The sequence below is a fragment of the Rhinolophus hipposideros genome (assembly GCF_964194185.1).
Source record: "Rhinolophus hipposideros genome assembly, chromosome: 3".
Taxonomy (NCBI): domain Eukaryota; kingdom Metazoa; phylum Chordata; class Mammalia; order Chiroptera; family Rhinolophidae; genus Rhinolophus; species Rhinolophus hipposideros.
In genome coordinates, this window is record NC_138049.1 from 10,510,505 (window position 1) to 10,535,260 (window position 24,756).

Sequence of the window (24,756 nt, forward strand, 5' to 3'; positions counted from 1 at the left end):
TGGGATCTTAAAGATCTCTTCACTCTTTCTATAGATGGTATTTAATAAAAATGGTAACTAAGTCATGCCTCTGTCATCTAAAGTCGAAGCCAGCAAGCTTTCTGTAGAGGGCTGTAAATATTTTAGACTTTATAGGCCACACAATCTGTATCACAACTGTACAGCTAGTCAACTCTGTCATTGTAGCATGAAAGCAGCCATAAACAGTATGTGAGTGAAAGAACATGGCTGTGTGCCAAAAATCTTGTTATTTATTTATTTATTTACAAAAACAGTTGATGGGCTGGATTTGGCCCATGAGCCATAGTTTTCTGATCCCTAGCCTAAAGCCACAGAGACATTCTAGAAGAATTTTATAGCGTGGCAAATTGCTTCTCAGTCTTCTTGACTCATCTCTCTGCCCATTTCTCTACTCACCTTGCAAGTATGTCTGCAACATTTCCATTCTCAGCTCTGTGGCTTTGGTGTTCCAAACCCTCTCCCTGGTTGAGCTCAGCTAAATTCATAGCTTCAGTGACATCCCATATGCTTTGATTTCTCTCACAAAGACCAAAACCATGTATCATATCTGGAGGTGAGCACATTTATTTCCCAGAGGCATCCCAAACTGTCTATATTCAAAATATAACATGTTGTTTTCTTGCATATTGAGCAACTTCTCTAGTAGGTGAATTGTATCATCCAGTCTCCCAATCAGGTTCTCCACTCTAATCATTATTAAGCCCCATTGACTGAAATGTGTCTTCCTCAGTCTTCCTCTCCCTCACTGGAGACCTCACCATCTTTTGTTTCGTCCTCTGCCTCTTGCATTGCTACCCCACGCTGCCACTCCTCACAATCCAGTCTCATTACTGCTGCTCAAGTGATCTGTTAGAAACTCTTGTCTGGTCATTTGTCCTAAAACCCTGCAGGAGATACCTACATAAGCCCCCAGGATGATGTAGAAGGCCTCCTGATGACATTGCCCTTGCTGGGTGCACATGTAAAGAGACAGACAGACAGACATCATATGATTAGAACACTCGTGAGCATCAAGTTCTGAATCACAACAACCCCTCTCTGAATGCTTCCCAGGGAGAAATACATGAATAGGATTATATAATGCAGAAGCACACGTTACTATTAGCAGGGACTCTGGTCCCAACACTATTGAGGTAATCGGTGACCTGGGCTAAACGTAAAGAGCCAGCAAGGATCCTGTTGGTCCAGGTTAGGTGGGCTGAACTCCTTTCCCAAGTCTCTTCTTTCTCCTGCTTTCATTTCTGCAAGGATGAAGGGGGTGCTGAGAGGAAAGAGATGAGATGGTCAAGGGGTCGTAGAGGCAGGCCTCCTGCCAAGGATGAGTAGCCCCAACACTTTGCACTCTGCCTACATGTAACGAAGCATATGCCAAGTGCTGGAAGGGAAGAGAGCAATGGAGGAGCCTAAAGGAAGAAAGATGGCAGGCCCTCTCCCAAGTGGGTGTGGCAACAGTCATTCTTGCCTTACCTGTCCCCTAAGAGCCAGAACAGGAAGAACTCCAGTATCTGGGACTGAGACGCCCCCCCAAAAAAATTTTCTGCAAACAATTTCAATTCATTGTCTTCTTTGGGGTGGGTGAGGAGGGATGACAGTGAGAGCTATGTGCATTCCTTAACCAGCCTATCTCTCTAACATTCTCAACCTTCTCCTAAAGGCATCTTTTGTTCAGGCCAGGATGAGCACTGCATACTTCCCCTCTTCCTCCACACCCTTCTGTCTCCTTGGGACACCCAAATGGAATTGGCCACACCCTCTCTTTGCTACATTTAGGTCCAATGCAGCATCTTTAATTATGCTCAGTTTATTCTGATTAGAGTATGTCTATTTCCCCTACTAAGCTGTGAACACCTGAATGGCTGGAATTTTGTTACGGAACTTCCTACCCCAAGGGTACAACAAAATCTGGTACATTATGTATCCTTAACAGAAATTTTTGAATAAATTAATGAATAAGTAAAATACTAAAATTGATTAGAAAAACTTGGGTTAGGAATTTTTTAAATTTCCATTTTAGAGTTCAATTGTGTAATTTTCTTTATCATAAAGTAAACAACTAATAATTTATGAGAGGACATACTTATTCTTTTAAATAACTAGCAAAAACATATTTTCACTACATAAATTATATAAAATACAGAAAAACAGAAAGAAGAATCGGACCAAGATTTTAATAACATGGCAATTGCCTTAGACACATTATTCATTTTTGTTTCTGTGTAGCATCTTTAAAGTTTTGTGACTTCTTCAATGTGGCGTATGTTGAGAAAAATACTATGCTAATGTGAAAAAGTACTTTTCTTATGCCCTGCTTGCGTAAAGACCTGTCAGGATGCTGTGACCTTTACTTTTTTGGTAATCAGATGGTCATGTCACTAACCCAACATCACCATCCATTGGGATTACCTGTCATTATTTATCAAGATGCTTTCAATCTTCAATATTTTTCCCATATCTGTATCTCTCTGCCCAATGTCACCTACCATGATAGGAACCTTAATATTTCTGCAGATTTACTTATATTCTTTATTTTCTTATCTCCAGTCCACAAATCTTTGATGTTTACAGATAAACAATAAACAGTAGGATGATGGCTCTTCGTTTCCTTTTTTTTCAATTTTCTAAATAATTTTTACAATGTGAAATTGATATGCTTTCTAAATATTTGAATTTATGAGATTGCAGTGACGTTTTATTATGCATCATAATTTTATATTTTTGAAAGATTTTTTAAAAGATTATGTCAATAGAGGTAACTCTTCTTCAAGAGTTACCTGTGGAATTTATTATTTGTTTACATAATTATTGTTTGCATATTATATTTTTACAAATAGAACCTGAAAATATTTATATTAAGTAGAACCATACATACTTCCTTAAAGATTGTCAATCTTTTACTTTTTGATTAGTTTTCCAATTTATATTTGAAGGGTTATAGATAATCCATTTCTATGAAGACTTTTTGGGTTGTATTTCTCTAAGGTATCCTTTATTTCTTTTAATGTATACATAAATGTAATAACATAAAATTTAATAAGAATTATCAACTGTTTTGAGGAACTAAATTTCATGGCCATTTTAAGGGTATGTTCAGTTTTTTCACTGTCATGTAATTTATCATTTACATTTAAAAAATCTGTAAATGGGCAGATTAAATTAAATTATATAATTCAAAATTGATATTCTTAGTATAGTACATAGTCTTTTCTGGGAGATGTTTCTTTGTGGTTATTTAATTATTCTATCAGCTAAAGATGTATTTTTACTAAACACTATTAAAGTATTTTTAAAGTTGTTGAAACTAATTTTATAGGTTGTGTTAAATGAGTAAATCTTTCTATGGCAATTATAATTTTGTTGCTCTTAAATATTTACAAGCAGTGTTATTTTACATGCTTCCCCAATAATTAACTTATGCATTTATTTATTCAAAATCATATGAAGTACCTATTGTATCCAATTCAAATAGACAATAAAATGATTAAGTACACAGACTCTAGAATCAAATTCAAATACCAGTGCTCCCCTTCCTAGGTAGGTGTCTGTAAAATGAGGATAAATTATTCCAGGAGATAATAGTCACTACTTCAAAGGATTATTGTGAAAGTTGATGGGAAAATATATGTAAAATGTACAGTGCAAACAGAGAGTGAGTGCTCAGAGTACGTTGGCCATTATCGATGTTGCTGGGTGCTGGATGTGTTACACGTTAATTTCTCTTTCCTCTCCTCTGAGTAATAATTCCAGAAATCAGCATTTTTTTCTGTTTAAGTTCAACAGCAAACCTATTACTGAGAGGCCTTAAAATTGCCACTGTTTGGGGGGAAAATCTATTAAACAACACGAGGGCATTTTCTCTATGACTAGATGATAGCCAATATTCTGGCTGCATTAAATGGCATTGACACAAAGACCATCTACCCTGTAGTCCCATCCTGGGCTGATGTACTGCTGGCATATTGTCTGGAGACTTTCCTCGGCTATCTGTATCAGTATGCTACTTTAAACTTAGCCTTTGAAAAGCATGATAGGAGCATCTACAAAGCCAAGGTTCTTGGTCTTTCAGGGCAGCCATTTCTGCTGTTCACACCCAAGGGATTCACATATTCAGGCTAATGACTTGAGAACACACTGTCCGTCTCCTGAGGGTTCAGCTAAGCATGCAAGCCTGGGCAGCCATTTCAAGCATGAGTGTTTCAGGATGACATTTTGTGCTACAAAAACACACTCATCAAATGCAGCATAGAGATACTTTACACAATTACTGGTACACAGATAAGTTTGATTTCTTGTCTAAGCCCTAATCATGCTTTATATAAATTCTAGAAATAACGTTCAACCCTTTGAAAGAAAGAAAGTCTTTTTGGAGTTTGGCCATATACTAAATATTATAATAAATTTCAGGTAGATTAATTAGGTAGATGTTTTTAAAAAAGATAAAATATATCTTTAGACAATTTCAAGTAATTAAAGAGCTAGAAAAAAATTACTTTCAAATAATTTTCTGACCTTTGAACGGGGAAAGGCTTTGTAATCTCAGAAACAATGGAAGATATCTCGAAGGAAAATATGGCCAGAGATGACTAACTATAATATGTTCTTTGAAAAATTTAAAAATTAGGAGAAAATTAGAAAAGTAATTGCCCCAAAATGACAGAGGTTTACTAGCCTTAATTTATAAAATGTCTTTACAAACCAATAATAAAATTATTCTAAATTATAAACGGATTGTTCTAAACCAAAGCTAAAGAGTGCAAGTGCTATTTCTTTTCAAAATCAGGTTGTTAAAACTCCTTAGAGAGCCATCAACCTAAATAAATGTATACATTTGGGCTTTTTGAAAAATAGGATAATGTCATTACCTGCCTCATAGAGTTTTCGTGAGGATTGAATGAAAGAATGCATGCAAAGTATAACACCCTACCAGTAAGAAGAGGATTAAAAGAAAAGTTTTCTGTTTCCTATCATTCCAGAGTCTGGATAATTTTAGACTCCTAAACTTTAAGGAGTCTGAATGAAGCCATCTGTACGTATCCTAAATAGAAGCAGCCACAGCACTTGGAAAACACCTCATATAAATAAATGCATGAATACATTCCACCTGAGGATTTCACTCAGATCATCACTAATTGAAACACAAATGATTCAATGCCCCAAGAAGCAAGCTCTAGCATTACTACTCAGCCAATGCATGCAATGAAAAGCAAGGCAAAGCCTGCCTCCCATCTGTGTGGCAATGATGGCTTGTCAGTTGTTCCAGGAAGAAGCAGTATAAAACGGAATCCCTAGGCTTGATTGAAAGAATCCCAGGCTGGATATCTCTAATGATCTCAAAGGATGACATCAAATTTTCAGAAAATCCTTTGGAAAAAATGGATTTTAATCCCATTCATTTAAAATTTAAATATGTTTTATTTAGTACTGTTTGGAGAGTCTAAGAAGGCAAAAATGGACAAATAAAATACTGGACCCACTACTTAAAGAAGTGGAATCACTGGCTGGGTCATAGAGTGAACCTCCGTGGTTTTAAGAATTTTTTTTCCTTTTTTTTGCCTAATATATTCATTATATCTCTCTACATTTCCATTTTAATTATCACGAAGAAAAAGTAGCAACCCTTTTGCCGTGTGCTGTAATTTATACTTGCTCTAGTGAGATAAGTAATACCACTCCGAATTTATTATAAACAAAATATTTATTAGGAAAGCCTCATTAGCATGCATTTCATTCTGATAACAAGGTTTAGGAATTTAAATTAATATCAGTGTTATTTGAGAACATGGCTATTAACATTTAATAATATTTAGCATTTATATAGTCCTTTGTGTTTCCAAAGTACTTTAGCCATTAATTAATTAAACCTCAAATTATCATTGTGAGCAGGTTCAGCTCATGGTTTCTTCAGTTACAAAATTGTCTTCATCAGTATTTTAACTCTTCCAGTGAGGAGTTCTTGATAACTGTTAGTTACTTGAAAGTTCTTTCATGCAGCGTGAGATTGCCAGTGTTTCCAGGCAGGAATCTCTCAGTTGCAATCTGTCAATAATGTTCTACTTGTTAGCTGTGGGCCCAGAGATGGGCAACTAGTGGGAGAGCAGCGTTCTTTTTAAATTGTCTTGCAATGTCTTGATTCCTACTCTGTTGCTGGTGCTGGGTCCCCCAGCCTGCAGATCACACACTGACATGATACGGCCAAGGGCGGGCAACGGCCCCACAGGGGATCGCTTTGTAAGTTATATACCTGTTTGGCCACTGTGCTCTGCACCTGAAACTAATGTAATATTGCATGGCAACTGTAATTGAAATTATTTTTAATTTGAAAAGCTTTTAAAAAATTTTAAAAACAGACCCCATACTTAATATTTATCCAAGACTATGTCACCCACACACAAATATGTCCTTGGAGTCAAAATGAAATTGCTTGAACCGGGAAACATCCCCCACAGATGGTGCAGGGGGTGGAAGGGTGGGAGGGGGGGCGCTCACACTACAATTTTTAATGGTTCCTTATTACCTCTATACAATTAAAATTCCAGTTCCTCAGATCGGATATTCAAACCTTCTACAATGTCATACTTGACTTCCCACTCCTTCACAACCCCCAACTTCACAGGTCCAATCTCAACCACAGAACACAGTGACATTTCAGTCTGATATCGTCACAGTGAGCATGCGCAGGTCCATCTGGACAGCTATGAACAATGCAGCCTTGACAGGTGTCCTGGCTGCTTCCTGGAGGGGTAGCACCCCAGGAAGATTCCTTTGGTCAATGCTGCTTCCCTGCTGGACAAAGAATGGCAAATCGGGCTGCCGAGTGTCTAAATCCACACGGGCCATCGTGCTGCTGTGCCATTGGCTTCCTGACCCACACCTGACCTCCCCAGCAGGGGATGTAATCTGCTTATCCTTTTGGTCCTTAACTGTGGCTTTGGGCTCCTTGCCACATGTAGGGACTTCTCAGCCTTGCAAAGAGTCTCAAGGCTGATTCTTTGCTTCACATTGTGGGTCAGGCCCAAGCCAGTCCCCGAGGATCCACCCTTGACGGTCCATGGCAGGGAGCTCTGTCGCCTTCCTCTGAAGAATAATTTTATCAAAGCTGAGCTGAGAAAATTCTGGAAACATTCAAACACTGGTAGAAGAAAGCATAAATTTATTATCAGCATGGTAAAAGTAAATTATTATCATCCATCAGCGTGGCGAAGAAGACAGGAAAAGAATTTTAAAGCAGTCACCCTGTGGGTCTTAGCTCTGCTTTCTTTTGCTGTCTACTGGATTCACAGGCTGGTTTTTTAAATGCAACCTGGTTCACTGGAGTTGTCAGGATAATGGTCAACACCTTCAGTGGTCTAGCAGTCACCAGGTTGGAGTTGCTTTTCATACAAGATCAAAACAAATGTAACAAAATTTGTTTAAATAATGTGCTCCGCATTATATGGCCACATAAATCCCAAACATGCCACAAAACTATTCTTGGAGACTGGATTTTCTGGGTTGTAGAAGTGGCTCATTTTCCATTCGTCTTCAGTACTTTGTTACTAACTTAAAACTATCCTTGAGATGTTCAATAAGTACGTGCATGCATGTGTGCAAGAGTGAGAGAGAGAGAGAGAGAGAGAGAGAGAGAGAGAGAGAGAGAGAAACTTAACCTTAAAATTGTACCTTGACACAGAGCAGATGTCCAAATATTCACTTCCAATTTGAACCCTCAATTTACAATATTTAATGGCTCCCTGTTACCTATATGTAATACAGATCCAAACTCCTCAGATCTGGTATTTAACGTTTTACAATGTCATATTTGACTTCCCAAGACTCAGCTTCACACATTCTCTCCCAGCCCCATTATACACACTGGGTTTCAGGCAGGAGTCGTGTATTTGACTTCTCTATGAATACGCTGACTGATGTCCTCATATCTGGGCTTTTATTTGAGCTGTTTCCTTTACTCAAAATGTTCGTATATTTTTCCATTGCTCCCATACATTGTGAAATCCTTGAGGAGATGGACTAAGTAGTACTCATTTCTTTGTTTCCACAGTTCTTATAGAGCTTTTTGATATGGTAGGCAGTCACAACATGCTTTTTTAAAACAAGAATTGGATTGGAAAAAAGTCAGGTTTTGTTTGTTTGTTTTTCATGCCTGCTACTGAGAAATGGCAATGAACTCCAGCACATTTAATCTAAAGAAACATTTATAGCATGAAGATTTTTTTCGATTTTTTTATTTATATATATTTTTAATGTTTTCCAATAGAAGTATGGCTTCTGGTCAGAGATAGGATGGATTCTAGTCAGAGATTCACCAAAATGTAGGAAAACTAGATTTTTTTTCTTTTTTAATGAAAGAACTTGCCTGTGTTTATGAAACTTCCTGGATAAGAATCTCCCAATTAGAAAAGTTCCATATATATATATGCTATGCTTTTTTGTGCTCATAGATAAAAGTACTAATCACATATGTGTGAGTAGGTACTTACAGCTTCCAAAATGTGGGAAATTAGATTGTAAAGCATCCTACCTATGAGCTAGGTGGTCTGTATTTTTCAATAACTCCACATGTGAGGCCCTGTGGTTATTGCATCTAACTTAGTCAACAGGCAGCAAAAATATAGCTGATATTTATATATTATATATGTATATATGAAATATATAAAAATATACAATCATATATAAACATATATGCATAATTATATATATAATCAAATATTTTTTAAATTGAAATTACAGATAAAATGTTTAGTTGTTTGTTTGTTTTTTATTTGGTATTAAGTTTATGAGATTTTTTTCCCTCCTGAATAGAATAAATAGAATAAATGTATTATGTTTATGAGAATCAATTTAATTTGACATTAAAACAATTTTTTGCTGGCCTCTGCTTTATGGAGGGCACTGGGCTCAATGCTGAGGACACAAGGACAAAAACTGTCTGTCCTGGATTTGAGGAGCTCACAGTCTCACAGGAGGGCCAGATGTGCTCCATAAGAACGGTGAGAAAAATGCTGCAGGAGAACAAAACAAGGAGCAATGCATCCTTCCTAATGAGATCTAAAATAAGACAAGCAGAGCTAAAGGCTAACTGTTGCACTAGGCAGAGAACAGCAGAGCTCTCTGTAGGATCAGAGCACAAAAAAGAAAAGTTTATGGTGGTTGGGATGACTGATGGGTGCTTGAGTTGGGATGGAGGGAAAATGGAGTGGCAGGGATGGTAAAACAAAGGCCGGATAAACAGCATCAATAAGTAAAGCCAACCTTGTGGAGACTGAAGCAAGCTGGAAAGAATGCGTCTTGTCTGTTGAGGCTGGCAGCTGCACAGCTCCGACAGACGTGTGGCTGCCAGCTGAAGAGCCGGCCCAGACTTGCCAGAGCTGGGAATTAAAAAAAACAACAACAAAAAGCAGAAATCTGAATTGTTATATGGAATCTACCAATTTTTAATTTTTGAAAACTGATTTAGAATTTTTGATACTATGTAATTGTCAAACAAAACACGCATATGGGCTAAGTCTGATATGAAGACAGCCAGGGTCAGAATCCTCTCACACAAATGACAAGGCTGAGAAGATGGACTGGGGACAGGTGGTAAAAAAGATAAAGTTGGTGGTAACAAAGATAAAGTTATAAATACATTTGCTTTTGCAGGTGATGAAGATGTGTATTATCTTGATAGTGGTGATGGTTTCACAGGCTGTACATATGTCAAAACCTACTGTACGCTCTAAATGCACGTACTTTATCGTATATCAACTGTACTTGATAAGGCTAGTCTTAAAAGTTACAGAAAAAGAAATATGCCGTCCTACATCAAAAAAAAATAATAAAATTTACATAAATATGTTTCCTAGTTACAAAGGCTTTCCAGTATCACTTGCCTCGTGTACCTGATTCAAGATGGATTAAGGTTAAAGAACACCAGCCATGGACCAGCCTTTTGCCGGTAGACACCTGGGACTACTTATTCCGAGAGCGGGTTAGAACAAAAAGAATGAAGTGAGTAAAAGACATGAGGCCTGGCCCTCCATCTCTGGGTTTCTTTAGTCTCTTGTTTCTTATAAATTTAGAAGTAAGAGAATCATACAAGGCAGGAAAAGAAAGACACATGGGAGGTAGGTGCAAGGAAAGGGTACAGTCAGACCTGGTTGGTTTCCTCACCTTGTGCTGTTTCCATGGGACTTGTTTGGCAACAAGGTCTTCCACAGACCACTGAATCCTTTTATTTTAGACCCATCATAATGCATGTAAGCCATCCTGTGAATAAAGAACAAGTTTTGCTCTAAAGCCGAGAAGACTATTGGTAATCAGCTCACTCTCCAGGCTCTTACAAATCCAGCAGCTATATGGCTCCTTAAGACAGAAAGAGGGTCCCAGCACTGATACGTGCTGGAGAAATTTTCTGGTGAGCTTATTTTCTTCTGTTTCATAAGCTAACCTAATTAATTAATCAACGTAGTATTTTTCCTTTGATCATATATAATATGTCTATGCTCTCCCAAGGAATATACACAAGCAAAAGGTAGAGAAAGCTAACTGATCTCTCCTATGCGAGGTCTCTGCAGGGATTTATGTCATCTCTTCTTTCGAGTGAAGTGAAATTTCATAAAAGGAGAAATTATGCATTTTCCTACATACAATAGATTTTTTCTTTCCTTTTTCTTGAGTGAAAGGGAAATGATAGAAAATAAAAAGTAAGGCTCAGAATTATATTAAACCCTTGTAATCTGTGAGCTGTTATGTTAGTGATGCAATTGTATCTCGTATAAATTCTCAGCACAGTGAATACAGTTCTGCTCAATGACTCACATTAAACATTAGTAAGAACTGTACTGTTTAATTCCACAAATCACACGGCAAATTATCTACACTGGATGTTAAACCCTGGGAAAAGATAGCACATAGGACAGGACTGGATAGGTCAAATGATAGGTAATAGAGCATATCAAAGTTAAACTGCTGGAAAGTCACTAGGAAGTGAATAGAGGTCAAACAATTGCCTTTATACGAGTAGGTGTAGGACAGGCTGAAGGCACTGGCTGTAGACTCAGGCAGAGCTGTCTGACCCTGAATCTTCCATTGACTTTCTTTGTGATCTTGAAAAAGGCATTGATTTCTCTAAGTCACATCTCATGACATAAAGTTAGTGCAGTGCTTGGTATTTAAATTAACCTACTGATGTTAACAGCTGATGTTATTACAGATTCATAAAAAAATCCTTAAATATCACTTCATCCTCCCAACCCATTTTACAGAGTAGAATATTGATACTAGATATATACTGTTACTTGCCTAAGCTCACACAATTAATGAGCAACAGAGCCAGGAATGGAATAGGAAACCTTGAACTCTTCCCTCTCTATTTGTATTTTATTTTACAGATAGTATCTGTCATTTAAAAATTTTAGCTTTATTGAAGTATGATTGTCACAGAATAATTCATAGTTATTTAAAGTAAACCATTTGACAAGCTTTGGCATATATACATGCCCGTGACATATCGCCACAATCAACAGACTGAACATATTCTTTACTCCCCCAAATTTCCTCCTCATCCTGTGTAATCCATTTCTCTCTTCCTCATTGCCTATGGATGACTGATCCACCTTCTGTCTTATGGAGTATTTTTTTTATTTTCCGTGAATTGAATCAAATAGTGCATACCTATTCTATTTTGTCTGGTGTCTTTTACTCAGAAAGACTACTTGAGATTTATTCATGTTTTTGCATTTATCAATATTTCACTCAATTTTATTCCTGAGTAGAATTCCCTACCACAATTTGTTCATCCATTAACCTGTTGGTAGACATTTTGGTTGTTTCCAATTTGGGGCTATTATAAACCTGCTTTGAACATTTGTGCACAAGTCTTTGTGGGACATGGGTTTTTATTTCTCTTGGGTAAGTACTAGGCATAGATTAGCTGTGTCATAGGCTAGGAGGATGTTTAGCTTTTGAAGAAACTGCCAACCTGTTTTCCTAAGTGGTTGTGCTTTCTATATTCCTGCCTGCAGAGTCAGAGTTTCAGTTTTTCCACGTCTCGCAGATATATATGTCAGTATATTAATTTTCTATTGCAATATAACACATTTCCAGAAACTTAGTGACCTAAAATAACATACTCGTATATTTATTAGCTCACGGTCCTGTGGGTCAGAAGTCAAGGTCCCATGAGGCTGGATTCACTTCTCAGATTCTCACAAGGCTAAAACTGAAATGTCATCTAGCCTGCATTCTGGTCTGGAGCTCAGAATTCTTCTAAGCTCACAGGGTGTGCAGAATTCAATTCCTTGATGTTGTAGCCGTCGTAGAGGTGAGGTCCCCATTTCTTTGCTGGCTGTCAGCCATGGGCTGCTCTTAACTCCTACAAGCTGCTTGCTTTCCTTGACACGTGGCTACACCCCATCTTCAAAGCTGGTACTGGTGCATAGAATCCCTTTCTTTCTCCTGATCTCTCTGATGTTCCCCATACTGACCTCTAGAGCTAACTTTACAGGGGCATGTGATTAGGTCAGGTCAGTCCAGAAATCTCTCTGTCATGAGGTCAACTGACTTGGAAATTTAATTATATCCACAGAAGTCCTTTCGCCATAAGAATAACATTTCATCATATTCACAGGTTCTGCCCACACTCGAGGGGAGGAGATTATATGTGAGCATTATACAAGGTCAAAGGCCATTGGGGGTCATCTTAAAATTCTGCCTACCACTGTAGTTTTAGTTTTCGTGTAGTAGTATTTTGTGGTGATTTTGATTTGCATTCCTTCAATGACTAATATGATTAAGCATCTTTTCACTTGTAATATTATCGTCTCCTTTGGTGAGGTGTCTGTTCAAAACTTATTCCATTTTTTTTCCCATTGCATTGTCTTCTTATTGATTTTTAAAAGTTCTTCATATATTATAAATGGAAGTCTTTTGTCATATATATATTTGCACATATTTTCTTCCAGTCTTTGGCTTACTTTTTCACTTCCATGACAGTGTCTTTAAAGAGTAAAACTTTTTTTAATTTTTGATAATGCCTTATTCGTTGATGACTTTTTCTTTTATAGTTTGTGGGGGTTTTGTGTCATGGTGAAGACATCTTTGCCAAAACCAAGGTCATGAATTTTCCTCTACTTTTTCTTGCGCAAGTTTTATAGTTTTAGGTCTAACATTTAGGTCTATGATCCATTTTGAGTTAATTTCTCTATGTGGTATAAGGTAAGGGTCAAAGTTCATAACTTGCATATAGATACCAACTGTTCTAGACCTTTTATTGAAAAGATACTCCTTTCCCTATTGAATTGCTTTGACACTGGTTATGAAAATCAATTGTCCTTATCGATGTGGGTCCATGTCTGACTGTTTTCTGTTCCTCTGACCTATGTGACTAGCGTTATGCCAATACAACATTGTCTTAACGACTGGGAGCTTTATAAGTCTTGAAATCAGGTAGTGTAATTTCTTTGCTTTGTTTTTTTTTTTTCCAAAACAATTTTGGCTCTTCTAAATACTTCGCTTTTACATGTAAATTTTAGAATCAGTATGTAAATTTCTGTAGAAAGCATGCTTGAATCTTGATTAAAATGGTGTTAAATCTATGGATCAATTTGGGTAAAATTGACATCCTAAGACTATTTAGTTTTCTGACCAATGAACATGTTGTATCTTTCTATTTATTTTGGTCTTCTTATTTTTCACCATGAAATGTTGAGGTTTTTAGTGTACGTGGTTTGCAAATCTCTTGTCAATTTATTTTATATTTTTGATAGTATTGTTTCTTTAATTTCCATTTCTGTTTGTTTATGGATAGCAAATGGAAATGTAATTTATGATTTACTTTCTATTATGAATACTTTTAATTTCTTTCTTTCTTTGGCCTATTGCACTGGTAGGACCAACACCATACTATAGACTAGAATTGGTAAGAACACACATTATTAATTAAACCTCAGTCTTATGGGGAAAAGATCCAGGTGTTCATCATTGAGTGTAATATAGTTGTAGATTTCTCCTAGATGCCCTTTATCAGATCAAGGAAATTTCCCTCTTTCTTCTTTGCTGAGTTGTTTGTTTTTTTAATTATAAATATGTGTTGGATTTTGTTAAATGTTTTTTGTTGTTGTTTTTTGCATCTATTGTAATCATATGATTTTTCTTCCTTCAGTTCTTGATATGGTGAATTATATTGTGTTAGCATGTTAATGTGATGAATTACATGTTAAATCAACCTTGAATTTCTGAGATTACCTCTATTTGGTTATGATATAGTATCCTTTTATATAGCATTACAATTTAGTCATTAAAGTCTTGTTAAAAATTTGTCTATGTTCGTAGGGGATATAGAGGTCACTGATTTAAATTTTTTCTTCATTTCTAGTATAAGCATTTAATGTTATAAAATTCCTTTAAACACTGAGTAACTATATCCCCCATAATTTTTAATGTAATTTTTCAATTTTCACTCAATTCAACATACTATCTAATGTCCTTTGACTCATGGGTTACTTCAGAATGTGTTATTTTCCAAATATTTGAGACATTTCCAGCTATCTTTCTGTTACTGTTTCTAATTTAATTCTGTTTTGGTCAGAAAAGACACTTTTTATATTTTCAATACTTTACAATTTGAGAGGAGTTTCTTATGGTTCATATATGGCCCAGTTTAGTAAACATTCTGTGTGCTCTTAATAATAATGTGTATTCTGCTGTTGGTGGTTATAGAGATCTGTAAGTATTAATTAGGTCAAACTGCTAATATCGTTAAAGCCTTCTATATTCTTGGTCTTTCCAGCCAATCAGTTGAGAAAAACATGGTGAAATCTTTGGCTATATTTGCTGATTGGTCTACTTCTCCTTCCAGTCCTATGAGTTTTGATTTAGGTCTTTAAAAGCTATGTCACTAGGTGCATAATAAATATGTACCTCTTAATGAATCACCCTTTATCACCATGAAATAATCTTCTTTATCTTTAGTAGTATTTTCTCTGAATTTTACCTAGCCTAATATTAATATAGCTGCTTCAGATTACTTTTGGATAATGTTAGTATGATGTATATCAATTTCTATCCACTTACTTTTTACCTATTTATTTTTCATAACTGAAACAAGTATTTTATAGGCAAGCTTTTTAAAGTACAATCTGATCACCTCTACCTTTTTATTAAGTTGTTTAAAACATATACCTTGAATGTGAGTTTTAATTTGTGTGGTATTAATCCAAAATTCTGCTGTAGTCCTATTTTGTTCTATTTTTTCAATTCTTTTTTTAAATTTATTGGGGTAACAATTGTTAGTAAAATTACATAGATTTCAGGTGTACAATTCTGTATTACATCATCTATAAACCCATTGTGTGTTCACCACCCAGAGTCAATTCTCCTTCCATCACCATATATTTGATCCCCCTTACCCTCATCTCCCATCACCCCCTTACCCTCTGGTAACCACTAAACTATTGTCTATGTGTACGAGTTTTTGTTTTTCATTTGTTTGTCTTGTTCTTTTGTTGTTTTTGGTTTATATACCACATATCAGTGAAATCATAGGGTTCTCGGCTTTTTCTGTCTGACTTATTTCGCTTAGCATTATACTCTCAAGATCCATCCATGTTGTCACAAATGTTCCTGTATCACCTTTCCTTACCACCGAGTATTCCATTGTGTATATATACAACAACTTCCTTATCCATTCATCTATCGAAGGACATTTTGGTTGTTTCCATGTCTTGACCACCGTAAACAAAACTGCAATGAACATTAGAGCACATGAGTCTTTATGTATAAATGTTTTCAGATTTTTTGGGTAGATACCCAGGAGAGGGATTGCTGGGTCATATGGTAATTCTATTTGTAATTTTTTGAGGAACCTCCACACTGCCTTCCATAGCGGCTGCACCAGTCTGCATTCCCACCAACAATGTATGAGGGTTTCTTTTTCTCCACAGCCTCTCCAACACTTGTTACTATTTGTCCTGTTCATGATAGGCATTCTGACTGGGGTGAGGTGATATCTCATTGTGGTTTTTATTTGCATTTCTCTGATGATTAGTGGTGTTGAACATTTTTTCATATGTCTATTTGCCATTTGTATGTCCTTTTTGGAGAAATGTCTCTTCAGGTCCTCTGCCCATTTTTCAATTGGGTTGTTTGTTTTTTTGTTGTTGAGTTGCATGAGTTCCTTGTATATTTTGGATATTAGCCCCTTATTGGAGGCACTGTTTGCAAAAACCTTCTCCCATTCAGTTGGTTGCCTCTTTATTTTGTCGATGGTTTCTTTTGCTGTGCAGAAGCTTTTAAGTTTCATATAGTCCCGTTCGTTTATTTTAGCTTTTACTTCCATTGCCTTTGGAGTCAAATTCATAAAATGCTCTTTGAACTCAAGGTCTATAAGTTTATGTTTTCTATGTTTTCTTCTATGCAGTTTAGTGTGTCAGGTCTTATGCTTAAGTCTTTGATCAATTTTGAATTAATTTTGGTACATGGTGACAGATAGCAGTCCAGTTTCATTCTTTTGCACGTGGCTATCCAATTCTCCCAGCACCATTTATTGAAGAGGCTGTCTTTCCTCCATTGTATGTTTTTAGCTTCTTTGTCAAAAATTATCTGTCCATATTTATGTGGTTTTATTTCTGGGTTCTCAATTCTATTCCATTGGTCTATGTGTCTGTTTTTCTGCCAATCCTTGCTGTTTTGATTATTGTAGCCCTGTAGTACAAGCTAAAGTCAGGCAGTGTGATACCTCCAGTATTGTTCTTTTTTCTTAAGATTGCTTTGGCTATTCGGGGTCTTTTGTGGTTCCAAACAAATCTGATGATTTTTTGATCTGTTTCTTTAAAAAATGCCACTGGGATTTTGATGGGGATTGCATTAAATCTGTATATCGCTTTGGGTAATATGGCCATGTTAACTATGTTGATTCTTCCAATCCATGAGCATGGAATATCTTTTCATTTCTTTGTGTCTTCTTCAATTTCTTTCAAAAATGTCATAGTTTGCAGCATATCGGTCTTTCACATCCTTGGTTAAGTGTATTCCTAGGTATTTTATTCTTTTTGCTGCAATTGCAAAAGGAATTGCTTTTTGTATTTCTTTTTCTGAGATTTCATTGTTAGTATATAGGAATGCAATGGACTTTTGTACGTTGATTTTGTAGCCAGCAACTTTACTGTATTCGTTGATTGTCTCTAACAGCTTTTTGTTGGAGTCTTTAGGGTTTTCTATATATAGCATCATGTCATCTGCAAAGAGTGATAATTTAACTTCTTCATTCCCAATTTGGATGCCTTTTATTTCTTTCTCTTGCCTGATTGTTCTGGCAAGGACTTCCAACACTATGTTTAAAAGCAGAGGTGATAGGGGACAGCCCTGTCATGTTCCTGAACGTAGAGCAAAGGGCTTCAGTTTTTCACCATTAATTATGAGATTACCTGAGGGCTTGTCATAGATGGCCTTTATTATGTTAAGGTATTTTCCTTCAATACCTATTTTATTAAGTGTTTTAATCATAAATGTATGTTGTATCTTATCAAATGCTTTTTCTGCATCAATTGATATAATCATATGATTTTTGTCCTTTATTTTGTTTATGTGATGCATCACATTGATGAATTTGCAGATGTTGAACCATCCTTGTGACCCGGGGATGAACCCCACTTGGTCGTGATAAATAATCTTTTTAATGCATTGTTGTATTCAATTTGCTATAATTTTGTTTAGGATTTTTGCATCTGTATTCATCAGAGATATTGGTCTGTAGTTTTCTTTTTTTGTGTTGTCCTTACCAGGTTTTGGTATCAGGGTAATGTTGGCCTCATAAAATGAGTTAGGGAGCACTGTGTCTTCTTCAATTTTTTGGAAGAGTTTGAGCAGGATTGGAATTAGATCCTGTTTGAAGGATGGTAGAATTCACTAGTGAAGCCATCTGGTCCCGGACTTTCGCTTTTGGGAAGGTTTTGGATGACTGATTCAATTTCGTTAATGGTGATCGGTCTGTTTAGACTTTCCAGTTCTTCATGGTTCAGCCTTGGAAGGCTATATGTTTCTAAGAACTTGTCCATTTCTTCTAGGTTATTGAATTTGGTGGCATATAGTCCTTCACAGTATTCTTGGATGATCCTTTGTATTTCTGTGGTGTCCGTGATAACGTCCCCTTTTTCGTTTCTAATTTTGTTAATTATTTATTCTATTTTCTTTTGTTCCCTTTTTCCTCTTCTCTGCCTTCTTCTCAAATTAATTGAGTATTTTAGTGATTTGATTTATCTCCTCGATTAGCTGTTAATGCCACCCAATGCATTTTTTAATCTCAGACATTGCATTTTCAACTCTAGAACTTCAATTTGTGTCTATTTTCGTCTTTATTTTTCTCCCTAACTTGCCTATACTTTCCTCTATCTTTGTGAACGTATGGAGTCTATTTACAATTTTTAAAAGTGTCTTTGTCTACTATTCCTATCAGGTTTTCCATTTCTGTCTTTTCTAAATGAGTGAGTTTTATCTTCATTATAGTTCTTTCTCCCCTGCTTTTTAGCTTGCCTCACAATTTCTGAATAGACCTTATGAATTAATTCTGTTGGAAACTGAACTCTTTTTGAATTCTTTAAAATATTTTTGAGTTTTGTTTTGGGATGTAGTTTGGGTACCTACAAAGAGAGGGATCCATCTGAATCTTGCATTTATGCTTTGATAGGCAGGAGAGCTGTCTTTAATCCAGGGTTAATTTGGGCTCAGTACTGAGACAATATCTTTCTAGTACTAACACCAGTACCTATACGTTCTGAGGTTTTCCACGCTAGTTGAGAAGAAGACTAGTTTCCATCTTGTTGTGACTCTTCTCCTTTCTCATGATTCTTATCCTGATGTTCAGCAGTTTCCTCACCTCATGTAGTTACTAGTGGTGAGCTGAAGGCACCAGTGGAATCCCCACCTCTGTTATCTCTGGCACTCTGCAAGCCACCTTGTACCCTCCAAATTCTCCGCTGCATCTCTTCAATTCAAGGGTACTACCAGGATCAGTTAGGCAACCTAGAAGCTCACTCCAAGCTCTCAGCTGAGACAATGTCAATGCTACCTCATTTGCTTTCCTTCTCTCAAGGATTACTATCCTGCACCACCTATTGTCCAATGTCTGAAACCACTGTTTTATATATTTTGTCTAGTTTTTCAGTTATTTAAATTGGGAGGGCAAATCTGGCCCCTCTATCACCATCATCTTGGCTGGTAGCAAAATTCTATGTGTTCATTTTTAATAAAAAATAAGATCCAACAATGCAGATAAGTAAAATAAAAAATAGTTACTTGAAATTTTCTAACAGAAATAATCACCATTAATATTTTCCCTTAATTGTTTATATACACACATCAAACAAAATATTTTATAATTTGCCTTTGAAGTCAATAAAAATAGCTTTCTATAATCAGTTTTGATGATTGCATAGCATTCTAGTGAATGGATGAATTATGATCTTTTTATGTCACCCCCTATTGCTGGATAGTTAGGTTTCTCCATGTTGCTGACGTTTTAAAAAGTGCTCTGATAAACCCCAGTAATTCAAACCTATAGTCACTGCTTTTTGTCCTGACACTAAGCTGACTTTAAAACTCTAAAACTTTCTAAGCTACCATGTTTGTTCCATGGTTTTACCTTATACATATTTTGCTGGAATTCTTAACAAGGAGTAAGGTGAGAAGAAAGACAATTGATTTTGACAAATGATGTTTTGACCTGAGATTGATAGAACATGAAATTTTTTACTTCAGCTCAGCGTGAACTCTCTTTGGGGAAATTGAGGTTTGTAAAGCCTAATTTCAATGAAAATGTACAGGAGGAGACTGCCAGTTTCTTGGCTAAGTAACTGAAAATGCATGGTAACTTGGCAAGTTAATTCCAGTTGGTGCTAGAGGCAATCTAAAATGAATACAGAAATTTTTAATCATGGATTGTGGCTGAATAGGCACTGCTGGGAGACTCACAGTACAATTGAGTGGCAGTTGCTTTAGCCCACTGAAATAACTTGATGATCTAATCCATGTCCCAACAGACAAATATCCCTGAGTTTGGACCTAATAGTTGTGTTTTATAGAGTTTCAGCAGAGAGCCCTGGATTATGGGATAACGAAAAGTAAATAATACAGGGTTAAGTGCCATTAAGTTAGAGTTGAGATATGTTAATAGACAGTGAGGTGAATTTGTAATAGATTAGGGTTAGCTACATTGATATATTTTTACATTTACAAACCTTGACAAAACAAATGGCTTAGAATATCTCCTGCAGCACAGAAAGAAAAGTAGCCTATGTTTACACACCAATCAGGAGCATTGATTCTCTATTTATTTTACTAAAAGATTATACCTAAATGTCTGGACAGTATAAAGTGTGAAAAAGTTTTTCATTTTGTAACTGGGATTGAATTTCACAAGTCTCAGGAAAATAAACAAGTTGAAGTCTTATTTTTTCTAGTTTTCAGATTTTCTAGTTCTGAAAAAATTAACCAGTTTTCCACTGGATATTTAAAAATATTTTGACAGAGAAGGTGGAAAATATAAGCTCTCCCCAAACAATAAAATTTTAATGGAGATTTATGACTATGATTGGTATAAAAGTGTTTGGCTTTGAAACTTGCCATGTTTAAAATTTGGACTAGCAAAATGAAATGCATTTAAAAATAAAATTGGGAACAAAAATTCATATCCCATTTAATGATATAATAACTGTTTTTGTTTTTATTTATTTTTTGGAAGACACTTATCTTTCTATTTTTCCTGGTTTAAAATCAAGATCTTTAATGGTAATATGGAATGAGATTCATTTACTCATTATTCATTCACTTAAACTTTTTGTGAGCACAAACTACAAATCTTCTAATGTACTAACCTGGGGATGCAGTGAGGAGATACAGTAGGGAGAAAACAATTTTAGAAATGACTCACTTGAATAATTACAAATGAGATAAGTGTTGTTAACAAGAGGAGGTATCATTTTATAACTTGCTATTTTGTTTATTGTTTCCCTTGACTATTCCCAGGATAAGACGGCCATCATTTTCTCAGACCAGCATAACCCATTGGCTGCCTGGAACACTCCCGAGTGAGATGACCAAAAAGAAAGATTCTCTTCTCTTTGGGCTGAAATCGCAATATCAAGTTGTATACAGGGCAGCTGACAAACTATAACATGTTTCATTTCACATCATTCTTTCAGACCCTGAAAATACATTTTCAAGCACTATCAACCACTTGCATGGAATAATTGTTTTCTGTCAAAAGCAGGTCTGGCTTAAATAGTGAGCCTTGATAATAAAAACGTTCAATGGTACAATTAACTGATTTTCTAATTATTCATCCTTCACTTTCCATATGGACTGGTGTTTGGGATACAACCTTGGTGTTCATAATGCAGTCAGGGACTTCCTACCCACTTTAAGTACTCGTTTCTAAATATTTCTAAAAATTCCATAACCTGAGCTGTTGGTACACTTTCAATAGTCTGAAAAAATTTAAACCAGGCTACGAGGAGTGACAATTACATTTGTGAACTTGTTGCAACATGTTGCTAAACTTTTTTGATATCAGAGGGATTATTCATTATGAATTTGTACCAACTGGACAAACAGTTACCCAAGTTTGGAAGTGCTGAAAAGGATGCGTGAAAAACTTACACGACCTGAACTTTTCACCAACAATTCATGGCTCTTGCATCACGACAATGCACCAGTTCACATGGCACTGTCTGTGAGGGAGTTTTTAATCAGGAAACAAATAACTGCATTAGAACACCCTCCATACTCACCTAATCTGGCCCCCAATGTCTTCTTTTTTTACCCGAAAGTAAAGGAAATATTGAAAGGAAGACATTTTCATAACATTCAGCACAGCAAGGGTAATACGACGACAGCTCTGATGGCCATTCCAGAAAGAGTTCCAAAATTGCTTTGAAGGGTGGGCTAGGTGCTGGCATGGGTGCATAACTTCCCAAGGGGAGTATTTTGAAGGTGACTGTAGTGATATTCCGCAATGAGGTGTGTAGCACTTTTTCTAGGATGAATTCTCAAATTTAATTGTCCGATCTCATATGGGTAGAATATCTTGCAGGGGTATGTTTACTTTTACAAGAGAGTTCAAAAGGAAGAAAGGGTGACAATTGTGATCTAGCAAATACTTAGAGAACTTCTTGTACATATCAAGAACTGTGCTATATATGTCGACCTGTAAGCTACAATGCCTTCCTTCAAAGAGTGCATGGTACAGATCTAGAAAACCCTATGCTGCAAAGAAGCATGTGCTATCATATAATCAAGGTTCAGTAAAAGTCCAGAAGAGGGAAATCACAACTGAAATTCCTTTGGAACTGAGTCATTAAAAATAATTGGTAAGAATTCACCAATTGAGGGAGTAGGACATTCAAATAATAGAGAACAAAAAGTGAAAAATGTGGAAATGTGAAAGACTGGCACATTTCAGAGCACCAACTAGTTCCACATAGTTGAGACATGGGCTGTCATAGGAAGGGCTCTCCCCTGTTCTCATATAGTTTCAACCTCTATCTGGGTTTTGAAAAGAATGCACTTGTTAGTATAGTACTTTTTTATGTGCATGTTCTATGATTTACCCAGAGATATGTTAAAATATTGTGATTGGGAATTTGACTGTTTCTCCTTTAGTTCTGTTAATGTTTTGTTTTACATATTTTGTGGCTTTGTTATACATCCAGAACTTAGAACTGTTATATATCTCCTTGGTGAATCAAATCTTTTACTATTCTCAAAATCCCATTTACCTCTACTAATTTTTTCCCCTTAAAGTCTACTTGATATTAGTATGCTACAACAGTTCCAGTTTGGTCAGCACTTGCATGGAATATTTTTCTATATTTTTACTTTCAATATATTTGTATACAACAATATTGGGTATATATTTTGTGAAGAGAATGTACTTCTAAAAATATATAACTTGTCAATCTTTGTATTTTAATTGGCTCAATTAGTCTATTTATATTTAACGTGGATGCTGATATTTTTTATTTAAATCTACTGTCTTACTATTTGCTTTCTATATTTGAATCATCAATTATGTACATTTTTTCTTTCTTGTCTTAAAAAATTTTGTTTTTCTTCTCTATTAGTTTAATAGTTATATATTCTTTTATTTTTCTTTATTATTCTTTGAGGGAGTTAATCTAGAGATAAAAACACCCTTGACATATAAAAATCTAACATTATTTTGTATTTGTATCACCTTTACAAAGTTTTCATTTCCTCCCTTCTTGTACTGTTGTTGCGTATATTAATAATTATTTTTATTCAGTCACATATTTACCCTCCTAATTCCTTCCCTTATCTTTCAATTTTCATTTGTAATCATTTACCTTCTGCCTAAAAAAGAAACAAAACGTTGTTTGGTATTTACAGTAGTGTAGATGGTAAATAACCTCTGTTTTCATTATCTGAAATGTTTATACTTAACCTTTGTCCTTTACAGATATTTTCATTGGTGGTAAAATTCTAGGCACTCTGAAAATATCATTCTACTCTCTTTTGGCTTTCATTGTTTCTGTTGAGAAGTCATCTCTCAATTGAATAATTGTTCCTTTTAAGATAACATAATTTCCCCCCTCTAGCTGTTTTTTAAGATTTTTTTTCTTTAATTTTACTCTGATGTGTCTATATGTAGAATTTTTTACTTATCTTACTTGAGATTTGTAAGGATTTGTGACTGAGTCACTTGATATGTTAATTTTGGAAAATTCCCAAATATTGGTTTTAACCCATTCTCTCTTTCCTTTCTGAGATCCCAGTGATATTTTTATTAGGCTTTCTTATCAGTATCTTAGATAGTTCTTGCCTATTCTCTGTAATTTTTATCTTTTTGCCTCTCCATGCTTTCTTTTGGATATTTTCTTATATCTATATTCAAATTCATGCATTCTCTCTTCAGCTGTATCTAAAATGCTGTTAAACCTATTCATAGAGAGCTTAACTATGATTATTGTATTTTTCAGGTCCAAAATTTCTATTTTTAATTTCCTTTTCTTTGCCATACTTCTCAACCCTAATTCTCCTTATCTGTTATATCTGTGGAAATATTAGGAACAGTTATTTAAAGTCAATTTCTGATTACTTCATTGTCTTATTTTTATTTAATTTTTTCCCCATGTCTATTATGCTTAGATTTTGTTCATATTGTCATGTCTCCTTGATTTTCTGTATATGTTGACTAAATTCTTGACATTTTATTTAAAATAATTTGAGGTCTAAGATGGTGCTGCCTTCTTTCAGATAAAATTAAAGTTTATTTCTAGCAGGTGGCTCAGAGGATTATCAATTCAGGTCAATTTAACTCAATATCTTACTCCTAATACAATGTCCTTCTAGTTCCTTACTGCAGAAATTACCAGATATCCTGGACATTGGTGGTACCTAGAATTTATTTTGTATCACTTTAGTTGTAAGAGTCTAGCAAAATTCTGCTCAGTTTGTCAGCCTCTCAACCTCCTGGAATCAATGGACATCCCTAGAGGAAAAGCTATGATAATCTTTCTCAGTTTGTATCTTCTATCAGATCTTGGCTGCATAATTCTTCTGTACTTTGTTAGCTTGTTAAGCAGATTACTTTCAGTCCAACTTTTCTAATCCTGATGTAAAGGTCGATCCAAATTGTCTAACCTTTATTGCCACAAGTTGAACTTCTGTCTCATAGCTCTCATACCATAGTCTACAAACATGTTCCCATCTCTCTAACATTAAACTTTAAAGGAAAAAGCCATTCCC

General features: G+C 35.6%; 1 protein-coding gene across 2 annotated transcripts in view; it reads right to left on the reverse strand.

Annotated features, from left to right (window-relative positions):
• Positions 1-5,913: 5,913 nt before the first annotated feature.
• Positions 5,914-24,756, reverse strand: part of LOC308491076 (uncharacterized protein) — a 118,481-nt gene continuing 99,638 nt past the window's right edge. For both annotated transcript variants that reach the window (XM_081033985.1, XM_081033986.1), the window contains 3 exons: positions 10,168-10,263; positions 9,268-9,383; positions 5,914-7,147 (listed from right to left, as the gene is read on the reverse strand). In XM_081033985.1, coding sequence (XP_080890111.1) covers positions 6,837-7,147; positions 9,268-9,383; positions 10,168-10,262 — 522 coding nt within the window. In that variant the 5' untranslated portion in view covers position 10,263 and the 3' untranslated portion in view covers positions 5,914-6,836. The remainder of the gene's footprint in view (positions 7,148-9,267; positions 9,384-10,167; positions 10,264-24,756) is intronic.